Source organism: Saimiri boliviensis, chromosome 7 (genome assembly GCF_048565385.1).
Source record: "Saimiri boliviensis isolate mSaiBol1 chromosome 7, mSaiBol1.pri, whole genome shotgun sequence".
Taxonomy (NCBI): domain Eukaryota; kingdom Metazoa; phylum Chordata; class Mammalia; order Primates; family Cebidae; genus Saimiri; species Saimiri boliviensis.
In genome coordinates, this window is record NC_133455.1 from 49366815 (window position 1) to 49392971 (window position 26157).

The following is a 26157-nucleotide window of genomic DNA, read 5'->3' on the forward strand; positions in this document are numbered from 1 at the left end:
GTTGATGTCTTCAGAATGAAAAAGCTAATTATGATTAGAGTCAATATAGCCATTACATGCTAAGTGAAATTTAAAAAGGGCCTATATTAAAGTTAAAGGTGATCACTATTTCCGCACCCTACATACACACAACTTGTTCCCTCATCCCTCATCAATTCTGATTTTCTGATATTAAATTGTCTTTTATATTATATGGGAGAAGTATCCAGCTGCAAAAAAAGACACTTTAATTTCTTTCGGTTACTCATTTTTGAAAACAAATTAAATTGCTTGATTTATCCCTTAATACATTTTTTGAAAATTTTTATTATAGTCTTTAGTTGTTCAATGATATTGCCAAGAGAAAGGACTCAGAGGAGTTACTTCATTTTGAGTCTTCTAGGATGGAAAAGAAAGAGACATGATAGAAAATTATTAGAAAAAGTGTTTCTACAAGTCCTGAGCTCGATATATAGAACTCTGTTCACTCCACTGGAATGGAGAATGGTTGATAGCTTTGCCTTGAATAAGTGGTAAATCTGTCAAATCCAAAAAAGGTAGGAGAAAAATTAAATATATTTCCTATCAGAACTGATCGCTAGTTCTAGTCTAGACTTCAAATCGGTTGCACATTTTTCCAGCTTCTCCTGTGGTTGTATTATTCACTTTTGTGACACTTTCTTTTCCAATACAGAGACCCAATCTTGGTAGATTATTAGGAAACCAAAAAGAATACAGTCTCCAACTGTTCTAATAAATCCTCTACCCCTCCAACAAAAGCTTAATAATTATTAAGGACAATTAGCTGTTAATTTTCCATGTGTCTATCCCTTAATTCTCCACCTTACTTCTTTCCTTTTGGGAACCTCCAGAAACTTTTCCCAAACACCATTTTCGATACCATATTAACTTAGATTCCTATAGGTATTTTTAAATGATCTCACCACATTGTCTCACATATTTATAACTTTCTCACTTGGATCCAAGAACTTTCTAGCTAAAAAAGTAGTTAATATTTCTTTCCACTCTTTGGAAGCAGACAATTAAATAGCGCAATAACATCAGAGAGCAGCTATAAGAAGTTGGAGGAAGGTTTTGGGAAACATAGAAGAAAAACTTCACAGGAATTTCAAGTTAACAAGAAACTTAAACCCAACAGTCCTCCAGGGAGAAAAAATACATCTCAAATCTCTATAGAACAACAACAACAAAAGGCCAATATGCGGTGAAGTGGCAGATGGAATGAAAGCTGACTCTAAGGCCTCTCTGATTGCATCCTGCCGGAAGACCACCCAAAATGACACAGCAAGTTAAAATCTTAGTACCCATGCATCTTTCTCTACTGCGAACCTAAGCATAATAGCACAATTGCATTACCATTCAGCTTGTTCTAGCTTTACAGTGTGTAATAGTTCCAACGCATAAGCCAAGTTTTCTGGCAATGCCCCTTTATTAAAATAATTAGAATTTTGAATAGTAGGAAGCACATTCTATAGTACTGAAAATAATACTTAAATTGATAAATCATATTACAAAGGTACATACAAATAAATTGAAATTGTCATATTTCTTAAATTATTTATGGAAACCCAATTCCTTTCTTTGTAATAGAAAGAACCAAGACTTAGATGTACTTTTTTTTTAACTGCAAAAATATACTATGTGAAAACTGGTATCATTCAGCTGAAAACAGTAAATCAGCAAATTCCCAAATCTCAACTTTTTTAGAAAGTGACTTAAAAAAATCATATCTTATGAGTACATAACAGAATTTTCATTTATGGTACATTTTAGGGTCTTCTACTTAACAATGTGTTAGGCTGGAGAATAATGTCCCCCCAAAATCACGGTCCCTGCCTTCACTTGTTTCCAAGTACAGTGCTCCAATTCACGTTGCAACTATACCTTCATTAAAAAAAAACAACTATGTAATTCTTCATATAGCAAGACCTTTTAACAAATTTCTTTAACCTGGTGTTTGCTTCCACTATCGAGTTTTGGGATCTTTGTTAAATCACTAGTGAGGCTTAATATTCCTCAGGTGGAAAGTACATGTATTTAACTATGTGAACACTGAAGTCTTTTTTTTTTTTTTTTTTTTGGCTGTTACAATCTAAATTTTTAAGTTTTTTAATGAATTACCTCCTTTAATTGTCACAATCATCTGTAGAGAGAGAGGTACGGAATGTGATTTGTAGAAATAAAATTGCTAGAGAAATGCCAAGAAGGTTGATACCCAGACCTCTGGTTCAATGACTGTGTGCCCACATGACCCAGGACACATCATCAGTCAACTTGGGGACAGGCTTGCAACTTGCTAGCTTAGTGACATTGGGTAGGTTGTTTCATACCCCTGAGTCTTAGTTTCCCTATCTGTAAAAGGGGATAATAACCTCACACATCCATAGGATGTTTAACATATAAAAAAAGTCCTCACAGCTAACTTTTATCCCATAATAGAGGAAACAGGCAATAATCGTGTGACATAACAATTTTCACAAGACTGCTGAATTCTCTGTCACTTTGCACCATGTCTAGAACCCAACGCTTCCTTATAACTTACACCTGAATACGCAACACCCACATTTCACAGCACAATGGGGCTGTGCTTACATCCAAGACCAGAACTAGAGATTCAGTGTCTTCTAAATACAGCCCTTTTTACCGAACAACTTACTGAAGCCAGAAAATTATAAATATGTCCTTCTTGGAAAACTTCATAGCATCTTTTCCTATAGTTCACCAACCAAAGAAACAAAACAAACTATCATCTTTTCTAAACATGGTAAACCTGGTGATACTGGCAATGCCCACTTGCATAATAATTTTTAAAAATGGAGATTATTAATTATACATTACCACAATGGGTCTCTATTTGATGCCCAACCTTCATTCTTTTTAACCTTTCACCTAGTTTCATTAAAATTTCAGAGTTTGTGTTGTTGCTGTAGAAGATTTAAACAAAGCTTACACAATATATTTGTTATCAATGCTTTATTGTTGAAAACAAAATTGAAATTCTCTGGCACATAAAACAATTATTTCTACAAAAGGAAAGCCTACAAATCTTGATAATTTATACAAATAACAGTTTCTCAAAAAATAAAATTTTAATTTAGTAAACTTGTCTTGTGCTCTATATTTTTAGCACTGTCTGCAATAATCCACCATAAATCCCTGAGCGGAGACATTTTTTGATCATGTTCTAATGCCCCTCCCCACCCTCCCCCCACCAAGTTGGTCAGTTACTAAGTCCAGCCCTATAGTGAAAAGTGTCAGGGACATTTAATTATTAGTGATCCGTGCATTTTATGACACAGGCCCAATTATTAATGCTACTTGGGAGCCAGTGTCACAAGAAGTGCCTCAACTGCGCATTCAGTCAACCTGTTAAGGACCAGGTCTTCGAAAGGAGGATCAATAACAATAAAAAGATAAAATGTTAAGACTAGAAAGTCATCATAGGTCAATAACTATTTAAATAAATACAAATGTTAGACACTGAATTAATCTCTATAGCTTTATATTAAATTCCCCCCTTTTTTTTTTTTGCAATTGCCAATGCACTAAAAGATGAATAATACACTTCAACCCACTATTTTGGCTTGATCATGGGTTTGTTGTTGTTAAATATCATTCTGAAAACACAGTGATTTAATTTATAATTTAGCTTTTGGCCCTTCAATGAAATGTTTACAAAATAATATATATCTTACAGAAGGGCTTTCTTATTAATGGCATGAAAAAATCTTTCTCACTACATTTGCCCTTCTCACAAAAACACTAATGCTGTAGGAACACTACCTTCAATTATTTATCCCACTGTATTCAGATACATAGAAAAACATAAAATATGGAGAAAACATAATATGATGTATTTGCATGTCCAGCTTCCTTTTAATGGAGATGCTGATCATATATACCTGGAGTGAAAAGGAAGGAGAAACAGGTGATTTTCAGTTGCAAAAAACTGGCTTAATGCATCAAGTTTTGTTATTTGCTATGGTAGAATAATAAATAAATAAATATGTAGGATATAGTATAGCTACTTTCTCTATGAAGAAGTTGATAATGGACTACTAGTGTTTTATGAAGTTAGGTTTTAGTGGCAAAGTTTAACTGCAAGCCAAAAAATGTTCAATAAAAATGTTGTTCTTGACCTAATTCGTAGTCTTTTTCTTGTGAAATGATCATTGAAGTAGTTACTAACAGGTAATGAAATAAAATACCAAATTTGCTAGTGAGAAATAGTTTTCAACTGAGAAAAGCACTTGGCAGAAGACCTAGAAACATGCAGTCTAATGCTATACTCTATTGCACCTTAAAATAAGTTGGTTTTGATGCCTTTTGAGAAGAACAAAGTAAGACAAAAATAATTCCTTGAAAATTTTTCAGCATTGCTGTTTAGGTACCTATTAGAAAGTGATTAATATTTGATACCTACTCTTTTCAAAATACAAAATCACTGGCAACCACTATCATACACTCTGCGTAGAGTTGATTTTTTAACCAGCAACATCTCGGAAGCACAAAACACCTTCCCTTTTGTCTAACAGCTTTGGTTATTGGAACTGGAAGGCTTACAAATGTCCCTGTCCTTTATGCTTATGTAAGCTTGCACATTATCCAGAAATAGCCATTTTAAAAGGTAATTTCAAAAGAATTAATACAATGAATTCTACTGGGCAGCTTGGTGGAAAATATTGGTGACATTAAAATTTTGAAAATGCCTGCCTGACACATATAAGGCCTCCCCAGTCCCTTATACAACTCGAGTGTGAAGATGGTTAGCTCTGCTCTCCATATCCTGTTCAGAACATAAAAAGCAAATAATGTCCAAATGAATGAAGCTTCTGACATCCAAATCATAAAACATTATGTGCACTAGTCAAGAAACGATAGTGGATTTGGACAGATCTTGATGCAGTATTAAAACAAAAAAATTTTTCTAAGCTTCAGAAACTGATAAGCAGGCTGTCCCAAAGAGGGAAGACAGCAGCGTTAGGACAACCAGCGGCTCACTGGGACCCGCTCTACGCCTTTATCACTCTCTAGTTACACTTAACCCTAATTGTTTACCATGGCGGAATGGACACTCTGACTTCCTCTCACAGTGTTTAAGGAACAAGTTAATTTTGAAATTAGCTTTCAGGAAATGAACAAAATCTGTGACTTATACACCCACCCCTCCCTTTTAAGAATGCCAGGAGGTTTCTGATGATCCCCTTTTTGGCGTTAACAGCTGTGTCAGCAAAGCAGATTCTTCCAGAAGTGGTAGGGACCTCAGTGACCTCTGCCCTGGTCTTGAAGTCCAACACCAGCTCTTGTCATCGCACTGCTGGGAAGTTCGGTCTGCTAAGGAAGCCAGCTTTTAAAACTGGAGGAGGATGGGTTTCTTCTTTCTCTGTCAGGTCTTAGAAGTCTTTAAGCCTTGTTTTTCCATGATGTTCCACAGTTTGCGAAGATTGGACTGTGTGATGACATCATCTGGCTTGAGCTGCAGGGCCCGCAGGTAGTTCGCCTCGGCCTTCTGGAGTCTGCCGTTGAGGTGCAGAATGGCTCCCAGGTTCATCAGCGCAGCTGGATACTGCAAGAAGAGAAAGGAAGGAAAACAGTTAGGAGGCCATTTCAAGCTTTCCTTCATGGAAAACAAAAACCTTCATCCGCTTGTGCAAATTATGCCCTTATGTCTACAGGTATTTTATGAAAGCAATTTAGCAATTTATACAAATAGATAAAGATAACTAGGAAGAAGGAAAGTTTTCAAGTAGCTGCTGTGTACTCTGTGCTTTAAAAAGGACAGACATCTAAAGAAATAGTATTTTTTCATTAATGAGAAAGCATTAGGTAACATGAAAACCTAACAGCCTAATCAGACAGTACTATTTGAGAAAAAATAAATGTTTAAAAGTGGTATAATTTCAGATGGAAAGAATTTTTTTTTTGGACCTGTTCACTGAGTACCAAAGAATTTTTTGAAAATTTCAATGACAAGAAATAAAAAATAAGTGGCTAAAGCTGACAAATCTATATCTACTTATTCTTTGTTTTCTCTTCTTAGCAATATCCCAGGCTTTTAACACAAAATTAAACTATGAAATGTTACTGATGTTTTTGGGTAAAAATCCTAACAAAATGAAAATGCAACCACGAAAGCCCCTCCAAAACTGAAGTAATTTAACAAGACAAAGTCTTTATTTAACCCCACGTTTAACTTTTATGATGATGAATGTTTACCATAGAGTGAAGTAAAAACATTCAAAGAGATAAAATATGGCAGAGAAAAATAAAATTTTTAAGAACAATTTTATATTACCTATTAAAAAGCAGTTACATAATTCTCATAGAATTTTCAGTAATGCATAATAATTGCAATACAAAGCTATCACATGGGAAAAAAAGATTACAAGTGTTTTTAAAATGGCATGAATTATGTTGCACCAGTTTAATACAAAGATTTTAATGCCCAAATTCTCAGACATCAGTTAACAACAACAAAAGTCCTTCCCAAAGGAAAATATATTTTGCTTGCTCTTTATAAATAAAGGCTGTTTTGCTCCTGTCCCTGGAACATTCTGGCTAACAGAAAGCAGCTAATATTTTGGCAGTTACACAAATGCATATTTCAAATAGATAAAATTAAGGTGTTGACACTATGATTACACTTCATTTTTCAGACAGTGTCAACTATCAATTGTCCTTCAATTCTGTACTACAGCCTAAAATAATTCACAATTATTTTTAAGATTTGGTATTTTCACAAGACATGCACTCTTCAGCTGAATTCATGTGACTCTACTCTTTACTGTCAAACTAATTATTTCTGAACCAAAAGCAATGCTATGGAGGAGGGTGAAATAGCTTAGAATAAATTGACTTAGGGGATTTGGATTTTTAGGAGATCTTTGTTTGAGTTCTTGTTCAACCACTGTCTGTGACCTTGGTGATGTCCCCTAACATATCTGTGCCCTTCCTTCAATTGTGAAATACTGAAATAACATCACTTTGCATGCTGTTAGAAAGATACAATGAGAATATTAAATAACACATAGCAGAGTGCAGGTATAAATTAGATACTCTACAAATATCAAGATTACTTTTCCTTATCTCATTTTGCTTGATGTCTAGCACATACATGTTTGCGATTTTTATGCTGTTGTGCAGTCTTTAAAATTTTGATTTCAATGGCTACATATGTGTCTGGATATATATTCTAAAATCTTAAGTCTTCAACTACTGGCCATTATTTTTAAACTTTCCTATATAATTTTCTCTTTTACAAAAAATAATGCTGCAAATATAAGCTATTCTGACCTTCAAAAACCTTTTTGGTCAGGGCAATTCCATACTTATCAAGAAAAATGCAGATGGTCAATTTCTAATTTTAAACACCAATCCAAATAAACATAGCTCTAAATGTCATGGTAAAAAGGTCTACATTGGAAACGGAAAATAACACCACCTACTCTGTCTTCCTAAAAGAACTTTGTTATCACACCACTGCTATTATCCTGAGTTCCTTGAAGCTTGGACACATTTCTGAATTCTGTCCCCTCACAGTGCTTAGCACAACTATCAATAAACAGCCACTAAATGGAGGGTGAAGTGTGCTCACAGCCTGAATTACTAAAGATGCTAAGTAGATACACTGTTCAGACTTCGTGCTATCCTGAGTGGGAAGGGTGGAAACAGGAAGGAAGAACCGCTGTTGGAGACCTTTCCTTACTAACCAGAAATGGAAGAGCCCAGTGATGAGGTGGAGAGAAACAGATGGCTCTGTGGGATAGTCATTATTTCTTGAATCACTTTATGGCCAAAGTGTCTGTACCTATCGTGTCTGTATCTACAATTTCAACTCAAAGGGATTATGAAAAACACTCAGAGCTTATTGGAGTCAGGCTGCCTAGGCTCGAATAGCAGCTCTACCACAGAGATGTGGGCACTTGAACAAGTTGGGTGAGGGCTTGTGATCTCAGTTTTCTTTATAACTGGGATGCCAGCATTTTATTGCTGTAAATATCATATGAGAATACCCACATTATTGTCTTTTTCCATTTCTTCTTTATCATTCAAGAACACAAAGCAGAACCTCCTTGTTAGTGTGTCTGAAGAACCACTGAACCTAAAAACTGAGGATTTCTGAACTGGCTTCATGTTTACTAGCTTTCTAGCCTGTTCAAGGTTCAGCCTGTAAAAGGTAAATGTCAAAATGGCAAAGTCAATCATGCCACATAAATAGACTTTACTATTATTACTAAATTGCAGCCTGAGGCTTCTCTGTCCTTGAAACACTTATGGAGTGACCTACCCACCATCAAATGATGAAACACATTTCGTATTTTAATATTATTCTAATAAAACTCATCTAGGAAGTGAAATCTGTTCTGTTGAATGAGTTCTAAATGCTAATTGTAATGGGGTTTTTGTTATAACTTTAATTTTGCATTATCCACACCACTGTTACTCATTAAAAAAAAAAAAAAAATCATAGTTACCAGAGGATAATAACTGTCATGAAAGCCCACATAGATTCATTAATTGCTTCCCCTAAGGACTAAAAATATATGAGAACTAAAAATGTGCATATTTAGGAACATCGTTCAATATATTTAAGCAGCTATACATTTCAGGTTCAGCTACTACAACATTTTGGTGTGAATGTAAATGGCTACTTCAGTAAAATAAAACTTTTTATTTCAAAAACCTACAAATATACATTATGTAACACTCAAAACATCACAATATCTTCTTAGTGAATGGAAATACAGAATTTATACACAGGTAAGCTAAAATATGACATGTAATGAATATCATCACCCTAGATAACTGCTTTTAAAGTGTCAATGTTTATTCTGATATAAAAAATGTCATATATTTATTAAAAATCAATGAATAAGACTGGGTATAGACTCTACTTTTTACAACATGGTTGTTTTTCTCTCTTCAAAGATAGGGGTTTTATCTTTTAAGCCTATCATGTCTTCCCTCTGTATCAGTGATAGGGAAGCTTAATGGAAGCCCACTGGACTGAATTCCGTCAGGTCATCTAGCTGAGCAACACAGAACTATATAGTTTAGGCAGTTGCATCACCATCACCTGGCAGCTTGACAGAAACACAGAATTTCAGGCGCCGCCTACTGAATCAATTTGAATTTTAACAAGATCCCCAGGTGCTTTGCATGCTCTTTAAAATTTGAGAAGCACTGTTCTAAAGGTCATTTCTAGATCATAGATTATATCATTTTGTAGCTTCTATGATTAAATTTCCTATAAGAGGTTATAAAGCATAGAATAAAGGATGTCACAGAGAATACCTATCCTCCCTCAAAATAGAATTCTTCTCTTGGGTTTTCAATTATTTAAGTTAAAAAATGTTCAAATAATCTTTATTTTTTAAAGCAGAAGCCATAAATGACTAAATATTATTAGACAGAAGGAGGAGATACGAAAAGCATTTTATAACCAAATAAGAACACATGAAGTTTTCTAAACAGACTTAAAGACTACCAAACTATAAAACTGAAATGCAAAAATTTCAGGTAACCTGTTTGATTACATACTGGTGTTGTTGCTCTCTGCCAGGTGTAGCTCATGAGCTGGGGAAGAGAAACTCAATGACAACTGCTCAGGTCTTCCCCTACACACATGGCCTTTTATTAAAGACAAGTGATGAAATTTTCAGTATGTTAACCAAAGCAGTCAGTAGTTTGCAGCCCAGTAACATGGGGCTCCTGGTTCTGTACAACAAATGACACCGTCTTCTACTTCACAGGCTAGAAAGGAGAACCAGACATTCCTTGTTTCTTTGACGAGGATAGATGCTTTACATCAAAGGAGCTGACTGGCAGCCATACTGAAACAGAAAATGATATATTTTTTTTAAGCCTCCAGGGAATTCTGCCTTCTTTGTTACTATACTGTGGTCTTTGGCTTATTTCTTCAACTTTGGAGGAAATATGCAAAATTAAAATAATGGATGTCTATTATGGTGGGTAGGGCACAGACAAGATTATGGAGGACTGATTCTTGTTTAAGGCCCTTGAGGCTCTTGAGGAATGCAGCTGAGCTCACAGGGTATCGTGAACACACAGGATTGGAACACAAAATCATTGTTCAGGCCTCAGCTTATCATGTAGGATTGGAAAGAAAATGACAGAGGAGGAATAGTAAGACTATATGGGAATTTAGGGTTGGGGATCCATGCTTCTATTGAGATCAGGAGTTATGCAGAACTCTGAATAGAGGAATTGAGTGGGGTCCCAGAGGAGAATAAAACCAAAAAAGGTTTGGTTGAGATGTTCTATTTAGTCAGAGTTGGACAGCCATGCAGTAGTTGGGCTCTCTTGTATCCCATTAGTCCTGTGGCCATTTCCCTTTTAGGAAGGACAGTCAACAGGCAAGGGAAATTATGAGAAAGATGAAGACAGAGATAATAGACCAATATTGGTAATTGCTTAAATAAGTTTATTTAAAATTCAAAGGATTTGCTCATGTTGCTAAAATTATTCAGACACGCATATTTATTGTAGTGTACACTACATAACTTTTTAAAAAGAGTGCTGAGCATGGTGGCTCACACCTGTGATTCCAGCACTTTGGGAGGCTGAGGCAGTTGGATTGCCTGAGGTCAGGAGTTAGAGACCAGTCTGGTCAATGTAGTAAAACTCTGTCTCTACTGAAAATACAAAAAAAAAAAAAAAAATTAGCCGGGCATGCATGGTGGCAGCCGTCTGTAATCCAAGACTACTCAGGAGACTGAGGCAGGGGAATTGCTTGAACCCGGGAGGCGGAGGTTAAAGTGAGCCGATATCGTGTCACTGCACTCCAGCCTGGGTGACAGAGAGAAACTCCATCTCAAAACAACAACAACAAAAAAAAGAGTGACTGAAGTTAGCCATACCTAGTCGTTACTCAATTAATATACAACACATTTTTGGGATATTTTCAAGATAACCACCTCCAACTTTCCTTCTAAATATAATTTTCAAACTTAAATGAGTTTGTAGTCTGGACTTTTTGATGGATTCTCACTCTTTTTAAAGTAGCTATCAAACAACTTAATGAAGGCTGCATGCTGGCATTCAACTGTATTCAGTTGAAATTGCTTGCCCAACTGAATTTACTGAAGCATCAACTGTGCCATGATGCTTAAAAATGAATAGTCTAAACATTTTAAGAAACATATTAATGAAAAGGCATTTATGCATACATTTAGTGGATCGCTTTATATTTATTTGTGCTTTATACATGGCAGATATTCAATAAATAATTATTGAATTAAAGTTTTTAAGATAAACTGTTAAGCTTCAGGAAAAAAAAAGAATGTTAAATACCTTATTCCTTTCACTTTCAACATCACTCTCCTTTGTTTCATTGGCATGCTTAATGGTTAGATGCAAGCTGGAAACATACATAAATTATCTTGGATTCCTTGTCTCCCCACCCATACGCATACTCACATCCAATTATTAAGTCTTGATAACTTTACTCCCAAATCGCTCTTAAATCTGTCTTCTAATTATATCCTACCCCTTTCTTCCAACTTGGTTCAGGCCTTCATCATCTTTTCTTGGATTACTTAAATAAAATTATTCTGGCAGAAATAAAAGAATAAATGAATAGGTAGATGAACACATTGATGGCTGATTGACACAATGAATAAAGAAACATATGACTAAAGTCATATGCAGGTTTTTTCCTTATTTTAGGCATATAAGTATTTCAGAGAATGCAACAAACACCGTATAGTTGCCTAACAAATATAACTTTATAAACACAACTGAAGTCCCTAAATCTCTCTCCCTATCCTATTCCTGACCATCCGCAGGAGAAAACTACCATTCTGAAATTGGAACTTAACAGTCCAGTACATGTTCCACGTTTTTCTATTTGTATACCCATGGCAAATGTAAATATCATTTATAAGTTTTAAATATATTAGGCATCATCCATCATGGAATGCCATCCTGCCAAATACCCATTTGAAACTTGAAATTTTGTTCAACATTTTATTTTTCAGACTTAGACATCTTGATATATGTAAGATTTGTTATTTCACGTTAATTACATTAAATACCTTCTCTTTTTTTGTTGTTTTTTTGAGACAGAGTCTCACTCCATCACCAGGCGTCAGGCTGAATTGCAGTGGTGTGACCTCGGCTCATTGCAACCTCTGCCTCCTGGGTTCAAGCAATTCTCCTGCCTCAGCCTCCCGAGTAGCTGGGACTACAGGCGCATGCCACCATGCCCAGTTAATTTTTTTGTACTTTTAGTAGAGACAGTGTTTCACCATGTTGGTCAGGATGGTCTCGATCTCTTGACCTCGTGATCCACCCGCCTCGGCCTCCCAACATGCTGGGATTACAGGCATGAGCCACCGCGCCCAGCTAAATACTTTCTCTTAATGATGGAATACAGATCCTTTAAGAAAGTGTTGCCATCAATTCTTGTGCACGTGTCTACACATACTTAGGGAAAAGTTTCTAGGAATGGAATTGCGGGATCACAGGGGTTCTTTGACTTTGCTAGCTATTACCAAATTGCTTTTCAATTTGGTATTGAATTGGCATTCAATTGGTTGTATCGAAATGTACTAATACAAACATATAACAGGAGCCCTTTATTCTATATCCATAATAACACTCGGTATTGTCTAATTTTTAAAGTTTTTGTTGAATTGAAAGTTGCAAAATAGTGTGAACTGGCTATCCCAAATCTGAAAATCTGTAATCTGGAATGCTTCAAAATCTAAAACTCTTTGAATGCAGACATAATGCTCAGAGAAAATGCATTTTAAATTTCAGATTTTCAATTCTCAACTGGTAAAAGTATAATGCAGATATTCCAAAATGTGAAAAAGCTGAAATCTGAGATTGGGGTTCCTGGTCCCAAATATTTTGGAAAAGGAATACTCAGTGTGTATTATTTTTGTGCACTTAATTTCTTTTCCCTTATTACTAGAGGTTAGAAACATTTTCATAAGCTTATACGCTTTTTATGTTTACTCTTTAGTGACACACCTGCTCTTCACATTTGTACAAAATAAGATAATAATCTAACATTATACAAAATATCACCTATACAGTAATATTTTAAAGGTAGGAACACAGAGCCCCGACTACTTCAAAAGTGGTCCTACGTAGGATTGCCTGCCTCATTGCTTCCCAGTATTGGGAACTAGATAATCACTGCTTCTAAAATGAAAACTCTGTTATAAACAAAATGGAGAATCTTTGATATAAGTTCACTTAAGGTGATGATAGAAATCTGGGCAGCCAGACAGTGGACCTCTGGGGGGAGGCAGTGAGATCTCCATGGATGTCTCAGTGGTAACTATAGGAAATCCTGGATGAATGTATATGAGAGGACAGCAACTCCTAGTTAGCCAGCATGCAGAATAACCTTCATAGCCTTTCTGTATCCAGAATCCTTTCTTTCTTCTTAGTTCCTTTTCCAGTGATAACAAAAAACAATTAAGATGAACAATATGTTTCATATTTTACCTCTCTTTACTACCCTCCATTTCTACTGGCACCATGTAAATTTAGCATCTCATCTCACTCTTTAGCCTCCATCAGCCTCCTATAATTCTCCCTATCTTCAGTTTCTTCTTATTCCAATCCATCTCCCACCTGATATTTATCTTTCTAAAATGCAAATTATGTTTCAGAGGTTTTGCCTTATGCCTACAGAAAAGGATCCAGACTCTTCAGCTAGTATTAAGAAGCCTCTTTTTACCTGGCATACAAAACATTCCCTCAATGAACATTCTGCCTGAGCCACCTGAAACTTCTATTTCTGTCATCAGCTCTTTTGAGCATTCATTCCTTATCATAGACTGCTCCTCTGACAGAGTCCTTCTTCCACCCTCTCTTTGACAAACTTCTGCTCATTAAAAAAAAAGATTTTAACAATTTCTTATTCATAATTCACTTATTATATTTCCATAGTACTGTCTACCTGCATTAATTGCTACACTTACCAGAGTGAATTATAGCTACTTGTTGTAAGTGTCTGTTTTCTTCAATGGAAGATGAAAAAGCCAGTGAATTTATCTTAATTGCCTTTATACTGCTAGTGATAGAATTTGGCATATAAAATAAACTCTCAATCAATGTTTGCTGAAAGAAGACAACTTTGTATGGGCTAGCAGAAAAACCTGATGTAGGAGAAGAAAATTCTATACCAATCTCAGTATAATTTAACAAATATTTATTGACCACTTATTATAGGTCAAGGTCTCTGCCTGACAATGGATATGCAGTAAACAAAAGAAATGTGTTTTTAGTCTGTATGTAGCTTTAAGTAATTTTAAGTGCATACTTAGGATCTACTACAAACTATTAGGAGGTATAACTTCATTGCCGTGTTTATGCCCTTCAGACTGACAGAGGGAGGTGAAACTGTTACCCATGCACTGATGTAAGCAGTATAGAAGTGGATGACACAGAGGATGGATTCACTGCCCTCAAGGAGTTTACAGTCTGGTGCATGAAGACAAATCCCACTCCAAAGGAAGAATCAGGTGTGTCTACAAAGGAGATACTAAGACTGAGCTGCGGGGGAGAGGGGATATTATTTCCTTATGGGAATGAGAATATTAGACAAGAGGCATTGTCAGGTTGCTTCAAGTCTCTTAGACTCCCAGAATGAGAATATTACATGAACTTTTGAAATCGGTAGGAGGCATCAAAATCAATTTGTTACTTTAAAAAACATTTTTAGCTGACTGCTAAGAGCAGAACCAGGAGTGAAGAGTCCCCTAATAGAGAGGAGTCTGCATTTCAATTAGTTTGGAGATTAAGCTGTCAACAATGATATTCATGATGTTAACCCTTCTGGCAACAAACCAAAATGAAAAAATTAATCCTTACTTAAAATGCAAGATAGATTAACACAATTAAACAAACGATTTTCACAAAATGCTATCATGAAACAAAACCCCATAAGAATGCAACAGTCCCAATTCAGAAATGACAGTTCTTTGTAGTCTTATTTTGACTACAGTCATATTTTGAATAAATCAAAAAGATTTACCAAATTGAGACATTGCAAGGGGAAACAACACAGGAAATCTAGCAATGACAAGGCAAATTCTGACACATCATAGAAATGATTCATTTTGATTCTCAGTTTCAACGCAGTATTTGTGCTTTTGGAATAGCTTTGAGTAAAACAAAACAGATAGAGATGACAACTAAGACAACAAAGCTGTACAAAGGGAGTACTTTCAATTTGTCAGAGACACATTTTATCCTGTGTGCTCAATCCTTCCCTCCTACGTCTGCCTCGTCCCAGTGGGTGTTACAAGAATGTTCATTTAACTTTTATGATGGGTGTGACTGTCACAGTGTTGGGTGCGATACATTTCTATGGCTATCAAAATGCCAACAGTTGTGGTTTGGGGATAGCAAACAGTGACTGTAACAGAACAATTTCAAAGGTTGTGGTTATTTCTAACAGACTTTAAAGTGCATCTACTAACTTAAGAATATTACCCCAGAAATTATTCTTCAGTGAAGATGATCCTGTTTCAAAGTTGGGTTTTTTGTTGTTTTTTTTTTGTTTTTTTTTTTTTTTTTTTTTTTTCTTTAATGTCACTGGAAGATGTTTCACGTGACTCAAATGGAAAAACCTAGAGAACTGACAGAACTCATGGCAGATGGGAGGCAGGACTGGATTGCAGCTCTAACTTGGACACAGGAGCACGCAGAGGCTCGCTTGTTGAAGTTTTACTCCAGAACAACTGCAGGAATAAATCAGGAAACCCGAAAGGACCCACAGACCCTCTGAACAAAGCAGATTGCTCCTGCAGGACCCGGGAGACACCCCAAATATTGTGAGTGCCTAAATTGTGGAAGCAGGAAAAGAAGGTCAACCACCCCTGAACATACACCCTCATTGGCAAAAATGAAGATCTAGATTATGGGAGTGGATTGTGACCTTACCTGGAGCTGAGTCGATTTAGAGAGCTGAGCGAAATACAGGGCTAGAGGAAGCAGCAGAAAGAGCCCTGTGCTGGGCTCCATAGCAAGCCATCTCTGCCTGGACTCACAGGGGTCCTTCAGAAGGATGGCCAGAGGCCCCAGGGAGAAGGAAAAGGCCCTAGAGAAGGAAATCTCCAGCTGAACTTTGTAACAATTTGAACTGATCAAGAAGTCTCCTGGCCAGAACTCGGGGGAGCGCATGAATAGGTGTGCAGACTCCAAAGGCGGGGGAAGAAGGAAAGCCATACTTGCTTTCACAGCTGGGAAGCGGGTAGCATGGGGTAAGTTCTTAGCCTTGCTTGCCTACTGCCTGGAAAAAGACTCAGTGCTATTGGGGATGGGGGCATGGTGGGAGTGAGACTGGCTCTTTGAATTGTGTGGGAGCTAGGTGAGGCCTGTGACTGCTGGATTTCCCCCACTTCTCTGAAAACCTGCATGACACAACAGGGGCAGCCATAATCCTCCTATGAACATAACTCCATTGACCTGGGAACTTCATTCCCATGCCCCACAGCAGCTGCAGCAAGACCTGCCTGAGGAGAGTCTGAGCTCAGAAATGCCTAGCACTGCCCCCAACCAATGGTCCTCCCCTGACCACCCTGGTAGCTGAAGACAAAGGGCATATACTCTTAAGAGTTCTAAGACTCCGCCCACCACCTGTTCCTCCCAATACTACCACAGCTGATGCTGTCTCGAAAGCGCCACATCCACGAAGCCAAACAGTACAAAAAGAGTGCATTAAACCACCAAAGCTAAGAACCCTCAAATAGTACATTTCACCACCCCCCTCCACCACCTCCACCAGAACAGGTGCTAGTATCCACAGCTGAGAGACCCACAGATGGTGCACATCATAGAATGCTGTGCAAACAACACCCGGTACCAGCAGGGAGCTTGGTACACTTGCTAGGTGGCTAGATCCAGAAAAGGGATAACAATCACTACAGCTCGGCTCTCAGGAAGCCACATCCATAGGAAAAGGAGGAGAGTACTAAATCAAGGGCACACTCCATGAGACAAAAGAATCTGAACAACAACCTTAAGCTTTAGACTCTCCCTGTGACAGAGCCAGCACAAATGAGAAGGAATCAGAAAACAAACTCTGGTAATATGACAAAACAAGGCTCTTTAAGATCCCCAAAAAATCACACTAGCTCACCAGCAATGGATCCAAACCAAGAAGAAATCCCTGATTTACCTGAAAAAGAATTCAGGAGGTTAGTTATTAAGCTAATCAGGGAAGCACCAGAAAAAAAAAATGAAGCCCAAAGTAAGGAAATTGAAAAAAAAAAAATCCAAGAAGTGAAGGAGAAATAGTCAATGAAATAGATAGCATCAATAAAAGACAATAAAGACTTCAGTAAACAAGGACATTTACAGAAATGCAAAATGCTCTGAAAAGTCTCAGCAATAGAACTGAACAAGTAGAAGAAACAGAATCAGAGAGCAAAGACAAGGTCTTTAAATTAACCCACTCCAAAAAAGACAAAGAAAAAAGAATAAGAAAATATGAACAAACCCTCCAAGAAGTCTAGGATTATGTTAAACAACCAAACCTAAGAATAATCAGTGTTTTTGAGGAAGAAGATAAATCTAAACATTTGGAAAACATATTTGGGGCAATAATCAAGGAAAACTTCCCTGACCTTGCTAGAGACCCTAGACAACCAAATACAAGAAGCACAAAGAATACCTGGGAAATTCATCACAAAAAGATCGTTGCCTAGGCACACTGTCATCAGGATATTTAAAGTTAAAGGAAGGAAATAATCTTAAGAGTTCTGAGACAAAACTACCAGGTAACCTATATAGGAAAACCTATCAGATTAACAGCAGATTTCCCAACAGAAACCTTCCAAGCTAGAAGGGCTTGGGGCCCTATCTTCAGCCTCCTCAACAAAACAATTATCAGCCAGGAATTCTGTATCTAGCAAAACTAATATTCATCTATGAAGGAAAGATACAATCTTTTTCAGACAAAGAAATGCTGAGAGAATTTACCACTACCAAGCCACCACTAAAAGAAGTGCTAAAGGGAGAACTAAATCTTGAAACAAATCCTGAAAACACACCAAAACAGAACCTCTTTAAAGCATAAATCTCACAGAACCTATAAAACAAAATACAAGTTAAAAAGCAAAGACAACAAAACAAACTACATAGGCAACAAATAGTACGATGAATGGAATGGTACTTCACGTCTCAATATTAACATTGAATGTAAATGGCCTAACCGCACTACTTAAAAGATAGAGAATTGCAGAATGGATAAAAATTCACCAATCAAATATCTGCTGCCTTTACGAGACTCATGTAACACATAAGGACATGAATAAACTTAAGGTAAAGGGGTAGAAAAAGACATTTCATGCAAATGGACACCAAAAGTGAGCAGGAGTGGCTACTCTTAAATCAGACAAAACAAACTTTAAACAACAGCAGTTAAGTAATACAAAGAGGGAGAATATATAATGATAAAAGGCCTTGTTCAACAGGAAAATATCACAATCCTAAACATATATGCACTTCTACTGGAGCTCCCAAATTTATAAAACAATTATTACTAGACCTGAGAAATGAGATAGATAATAACACAGTAATAGTGGGCGACTTCAATACTCCACTGACAGCACTAGACAGGTCAAGACAGAAAGTCAACAACAGCAGCAACAAAACAATGGATTTAAACTATACCCTGGAACAAACAGACTTTACAGATACATACAGAACACTCCATCCAACAACCGCAAGATATACATTGCAATCAACAGCACATGGAACTTTCTCCAAGATAGATCATATGATAGCCCACAAAATGAGCCTCAATAAATTAAATAAAATTGAAATCATATATATCAAGCCCTCTCAGAGCACAGTGGAATAAAATGAGATCAACTCCAAAAGGAATCTTCATAACCATGCAAATACAAGGTAATTAAATAACCTGCTCCGAAATGATCACTGGGTCAAAAATGAAATCAAGATGAAAATTTAAAAAATTCTTCGAACTGAGTAACAACAGTGACACAATCTACCAAAACTCTGGGATACAGCTAAGGTGGTGCTAAGTGGAAAGCTCATAGCCCTAAACATCTATATCAAGAAGTCTGAAAGAGCAGAGACAGACAATTTAAGGTCACACATCAAGGAACTAGAGAAGCAAGAACAAACCTAACCCAAACCCAGCAGAAGAAATGATATAACCAAGATAAGAGCAGAAGTAAATGAAATTGAAATAAAAAATATAAATGATAAATGAAACAACGCTGGTTCTTTGAAAAAACAAATAAAATTGATAGATCATTAGCAAGATTAACCAAGAAAAGAGAAAATCCAAATAAGCTCAATTAGAAATGAAATGGGAGAAATTACAACTGACACCACAGAAATATAAAATAACATTCAGGGCTACTATGAACACCCTTATGCACATAAACTAGAAAACCTAGAAGAGATAGATAAATTCCTGGAAAGATACAACCATCCTAGTTTAAATCTGGAAGAATTAGATACTTTGAATAACCCAATAACCAGCAGCGAGACTGAAATGGTAATTTAAAAATTACCAACAAAAAAAAGTCCAAGTCCAGACAAATTCACATTAGAATTCTACCAGATGTTCAAAGAAGATTTGATACCAATCCTACTGACACAAGATAGAGAAAGAAGGAACCCTCCCTAATTCATTCTGTGAAGCCACTATCACCCTAATTTCAAAACCAGGAAAGGACACAACTAAAAAAGAAAACTACAGACTGCTATCCTTGATGAACACAGATGCTAAAATCCTTAACAAAATACTACAAACCGAATCCAACAACATACCAAAGAGATAATTCCCTGTGATCAAGTGGGTTTCATTTCAGGGATGCAGGGATGATTTAACGTATGCAAGCCAATAAAGGCGACACACCACATAAACAGATTTACAAACAAAAATCACATGATCATTTCCATAGAAGCAGAAAAAGCATTAGACAAAAATCCAGCATCCCTTTATGATTAAAACCCTCAACAAAATTGGCACACAAGGGACATACCTCAATGCAATAAAAGCCATCTATGACCAATGCACAGCCCACATAATACTGAATGGGAAGAGTTGAAAGCATACCTCTGAGAACTGGAACAAGACAAGGATGCCAACTTTTGCCACTCCTCTTTGACATAGTACTGAAAGTCCTGGCTAGGGCAATCAGACAAGAGACAGAAATAAAGGGCATCCAAATCGGTAAAGAGGAGGTCAGACTGTTGCTCTTTGCTGATGACATGATTGCATACCTAGGAAACTCTTTAAAGACTCCTCTGGAAAGCTCCTAAAACTGATAAAACAATTCAGCCAAGTTTTTGGATACAAAATTAATGCACATAAATCAGTAGCTCTTCTTTACACCAGCAACCAAGCTGAGAATCAAATCAAGACCTCAGCCTCTTTTAAAAGAGCTGCAAAAATAAAAATAAAATAAAATATTTAGGAATATACCTAACCAAGGAAGTGAAGGACCTCTTCAAGGAAAACTACGAAACACTGCTGAAATAAATCACAGACAACACAAACAGATAGAAACACATCCCATGCTCATGGATGGGTAGACTCAATGTTGTGAAAATGACCATATTGACAAAAGCAATCTACAAACTCAATGCAATTCCCATAAAAATACCACCACCTAATTCTTCACAGAATTAGAAAACACAATTCTAAAATTCATAAGGAACCAAAAAAGAGCCCGCATAGCCAAAGCCAGACTAAGAAAAAGAACAAATCTGAAGGCATTACAGTACCTGATTTCAAATTATAAGTAAGGCCATAGTCACCAAAACAGTGTGGTACTGGCATAAAAACAGGCACATAGACCAATGTGACAGAATAGAGAACCCAGATAATAAACCCAAATACTTATAGCCAACTGATCTTCGACAAAGCAAACAAAAACATAAAGTGGGGAAAGAACATCTGGTTCAACAAAGGGTGCTGGGTAACTGGCTAGCCACATGTAAGAGAATGAAACTGGATCCTCATCTTTCACCTTACACAAAAGTCAACTCAAGATGGATAAATACTTAAACCTAAGACCTGAAACTATAAATATTCTAGAAGATAAAACCAGGAAACCCTTTCTAGACATTAGCTTAGGAAAGGATTTCATGACCAAGAGTCCAAAAGCAAACACAATAAAAACAAAGATAAATAGCTGGAACTTAAATTAAGCTAAAGAGCTTTTGCCCAGCAAAAGGAACAGTCTGCAGAGTAAAGAGACAACCCACAGAGTGGAAGAAAATCTTCGCAATCTATACATCTGACAAAGGACTAATATCCAGAATCCACAATGAATTCAAACAAGTGAGTAAGAAAACAAACAATTCATCAAAAAGTGGGCTGAGGACACGAATAGACAATTTTCAAAAGAAGGATATACAAAGGGCCAACAAAGATATGAAAAAATGCTCAATATCACTAATGATCAGAGATATGCAAATCAAAACCACAATCCCATACCACCTTACCCCTGAAAGAATGGCCATAATCAAAAAATCAAAAAATAGTAGAGGTTGGTGTGGTTGTGATGAACAGGGAAGGCAGCGTCTACAATGCTGGTGCGAATGTAAACTAGTACAACTACTCTGGAAAACAGTGTGGAGATTCCTTAAAGAACTAAAAGTAGAACTACCATTTGATCCAGCAGTCCCACTACTGGGTATCTACCCAAAGGAAAAGATATCATTATACAAAAAACAAAAACAAAAACAAAAACAAAAACTTGCACATGCATGTTTATAGTGGCAAATTCAAAATTACAAAAATGTGGAACCAACCCAAATGCCCATCATAAGTGGGAGCTAAGCTATGAGTATATAAAAGCGTAAGAATGACAAAATGGACTTCGGGAAGTCAGGAGGAAAGGGTGGGAAGGGAGTGTAGGATAAAAGACTACAAATAAAAGCTGAGATGGGCAGATCACAAGGTCAGGAGTTCGAGACCAGCCTGGTCAACATAGTGAAACCCCGTCTCTAATAAATATACAAAAATTAGCTGGGCAAGGTGGTGTGTGCCTACAGTCCCAGCTACTCAGGAGGCTGAGGCAGAAGAATCACTTGTACCTGGGAGGTGGAGGTTGCAGTGAGTTGAGATTGCACCACTGCACTCCAGCTTGGGCAGCAGCTTCGTATCAAAAGAAAAAAACAAAGACTACAAATAGGGTACAGTGTATACTGCCTGGGTGATGGCTGCACCAAAATCTCACAAATCACCAATAGAAGACTTACTCATCTAACCAAACACCACCTGTTACCCAATAATCTATGGAAATAAAAAAATTAAAAAAAAAAAGGAAACCCTAGAACTGAAGCCAACTAAGTTTCACTCAGTTTTTATAAAATGCAATCCGTACTCTATCTTAATTTGCAATAAGCATGCAGCTAATCATTTTAAATAAAACTGGTACATAAAGTTCTACGTAAAATATCTGATGTCCCAAAGTACATATAGAATATAAAAAGAATAAAAGTAAGTAGAATTTAAGAAAGTTTGAAAAGAATATGCACACGAGGCAAGCATCATCTACCTCTCTAAAACACCAAGAGCTATCTGCCCTTACTAATCTAGATAGCTGCTACAAAATCCTACAGTATCTTTTTTTCTTTCCTTTGAATTAAATTACGATTTAAGCAACATAATTCATTCTACACTTTCTTTGTTTTTAGCATGAAGGGGAAGGAGGAACATGTGCATGCTTTCTCAATCATAATCATATTACACAGAAGGATTTCCAGCTGTACAGCCCACTCAACTGTGTATGTGTGAGGCATGAGTTTAAAAATATGCAATACATGACTGCTCATTCCAAGGAATGTGAATATGTCACTGGAATAGTCATGTTGTTGTTAAAATATATTTTAGAGATATGTTGAAAATTGAGATTTGTGCTTATAATATTTAAAAACTCAATTATCATGGAAGATACAAGCAGAGAATCACTTTCTTCCCCTACAAATGGATCTGAGATATATATATGTAAATATATATTTATATATATAAATGCATACACACATACATATATACACATGCACAGGTATCTATCTGAAGACAGCAAGAAGTATAGACATACTACAGTGTACATGGACATAAAGCCATAGTGGATTAAAGACTCAACAGACGCCACAAAAGCAAATTCAGAAGAATTTTTTTAACCTATGTATATCACTTTTCTAATTAATGTTTATGTTTGCCAATAAATAGCTGTCTGATGGAGATCAACTGAGATATATTAATTTATATATTCTGTAAATTACAGATCTTTCCTAAGTAGGATTTACTAAAAATACCTATTTTAAAAAATCTTGGAAATGATCATATCAGAGATATCAAATAGCAGATTTAAATAAAAATTTAGGGTTAGTCACACATTTTCTAAAGATGGTTTCTCAGTCAGTTTTGGCTGTTATAACAGAGATTCAAAACTGGGTGTCTTAAACAGCAAACATGTATTTCTCACAGTTCCTGGCATCTGGAAGTCCGAGATCAGGCTTCTAGCATAGTCTGGTTCTTGGTGAGTCTCCTTCCTAATTATGTTTTTGCATGGCCTTCCTTGGTGTGTGCAGGCAGAGAAAGAATCCCTGTGCCTCCTCCTCCTCCTCTTTTTTTTTTTTTTTTTAATAAGGGATTTACTCACATCTTGAACACCACACCCTCATGACCTAACCTACTCTAATTACCTCCCAAAGGCCCACCTCCAAATACCATCACATTAGGGATTAGGGTTTCAGTGTATGAGTTCTGGAGGAACACAAACATTCAGTCCACAGCAGATGCGTGAGACAATGTTTTTTCATCTTCCAAAGCAATTGAGGACTATGGCGTGAACAGGCAGGATTAATGCAGGAGTGACAGTTTCATTCAAAGCAATCACATTTCAACACGATATTAGAAAGCAGCAATTGTCCACCTGCAGAATGAATATGAAGAAATATGTTTCACTGAGCAAATTTACCACAGTCTTCTTGCACAAAGCAAGTGGAAAGTATTTTGAATGCTTTGAGTTAGGAAGACCAGATCAAACATAACAGGCAGGAGTGCATCAATTTCTCCAGAAACTATAATCTTTCCAGGGACCAAAAGTAAAATGGAAACATACTGACTGATGCATGGCATTCTACTTGCTCTTTTATAGGACCAAGACTTTGTTGATACATGCCCGGAAAAATAATGATGCGAGGTCTTCACACATAATAATTTCATAAACTATTCCATCAGGACACACCAATCAAGGTGAAGCCAAGCTGTACTCTAAGCCATGACACTTGTCATGTCTGCTGAAAATGCAAAAATAAATAAATATGGCTTGTATGTCTCTAAGCTCATGCCAAATCAAGATAGATTTAATGGCAGAACTTCTGCTACTCACATAGTAAAGGTTCATATATCACCCTCAAGATCTCTCCATTCTACTGCGAATCTTGCCTTTATTTCTGATAATATCTAAAATGGCCACAGTCAGACTGCATCTAGTACCTCCTAAGTTAAAGTTTTTATCTATAAGAAGCATGTTTTAATCAATAGGGTTCTAAAGACTGGCTCAATGGCATTTTCTGAGTTACAGCTTCCAACTTCTTATCTAATTCAGAATTTACATAGATTTTATCTAATCTATCAATGTCTTATCTCTTCTTCAAACAGCCCTATTTTTGAAAATCTAATGTCCTTACCTTCCTTGTTCTACCCTGTAAATATAAAAAAGGAAGCAAGCAAGTAACTAGCAATTAATAAAGCAATCACACAGACCTAGAGCCCATGCAACTGCTGGCCTCGAATATATTTATTGCATACTTATTCACCCATACTCACAAATAACAACCAGAACCAAGCTTGAAAAAGAAGGCAGAACAAAGTAAATTATTTCAAACCCAATGATTAATTCTCAGATGCCCCTCTGGTTTCTTTTAGACTCATCTTTAATACCAAGTTAGGATATCATAATGATTATAAGGTATGTGTCATATACGTTTACAAAAATCACAGAATGGCATTTTTAACTACTCAAAAAACATAATTTTGTATTGGAATCCAACAACTTTGAAATAGTGATCTAATATTTGACTAAACTAAAGCCTGGCCACATATCACCTCTGCCTATGATTCACATCTGAACAAGCAGAGCAAAAACCACTTCTCTAGAAGGACAAAGAAGGGACATCTTTTCAATTCTTTTATGTAAGAAACCAGAGGCAAGATCCTTTTCTGCTATTACATATTAGTTATTCTTAAAATGAAGTATCTTATGAATACTTCACTATCTAATTAAATTGTAGGCCATTTGTTTCATGAATGTTTAATGCCCATTGCATATAATAATTAAATCCAATTGCATTGTCTTGAAATGGCTGATGGAAATTAGGTTATGCTCTAATGCTTATAATTTGACACTTTTATTTACTTCAGTAAAAGACAGAAATTTAAAAACTTTGTTAACTTCTTTGGTTCATCCAAGAGATATAGACATTAAAGGTAATTTCTTAGAAAAATGAAGTCTTGGATGCTAAATTAGCATGCTCTCTTGTAGCAGCAACCTCCAGCAGAGATGCAGGCATGCATGTGGCTTGTCTTCAGGTCTATTCAACTGTAAAAACCTGCTCATGGGAGGAGAGGAAGCAGAGGATTGATACACTGAGGTACCTCTTACAATAGAATATATAAATAGGATTTAGAAGAGATGAAAAAGAAATTTATAAAAATGGAATTTAAAAAATGGAGTAAGATGAAAATTTTAATAAGAAAGTCACTGAAAGTCTTCTTTTTTTTGAGACAGGGTCTCACTCTGTTACCCAGGCTGGAGTGCAGTGGCGTGATCTCAGCTCACTGAAACCTCCTCCTCCCTCAGCACCCGAGAATCCTGAGTATCTGGGATCACTGGCATATGCCACCATGCCTGGATAATTTTTTTGTATTTTTGTAGAGATGAGTTTTTGCCATGTTGCCTGGGCTCGAAGGAGCCTTTTGTAGCTATAAATAGTTAAATTGGTATCACTCCTGCGGTTCTCTGATCATAATTTTTAAAATAAAATATAATTTGTCCCGTCAATCATACCCAATGTTCTTAATTTTTCCTTTTTAAATGTAGTTTGTTCACTCACTCATTCGTCCATGATGTAATGACTGAGTATCTATTGTATGTAATACAATATGTATGTATT

The 26157-nt window shown here is 36.4% G+C and overlaps 1 protein-coding gene across 5 annotated transcripts in view; it reads right to left on the minus strand.

Annotated features, from left to right (window-relative positions):
- Positions 1-791: 791 nt before the first annotated feature.
- The window catches only part of TMTC2 (transmembrane O-mannosyltransferase targeting cadherins 2), a 440961-nt gene continuing 415595 nt past the window's right edge, over positions 792-26157 (minus strand). For all 5 annotated transcript variants that reach the window (XM_010338468.3, XM_003927844.4, XM_074402474.1 and 2 more), the window contains one exon: positions 792-5566. In XM_010338468.3, coding sequence (XP_010336770.1) covers positions 5387-5566 — 180 coding nt within the window. In that variant the 3' untranslated portion in view covers positions 792-5386. The remainder of the gene's footprint in view (positions 5567-26157) is intronic.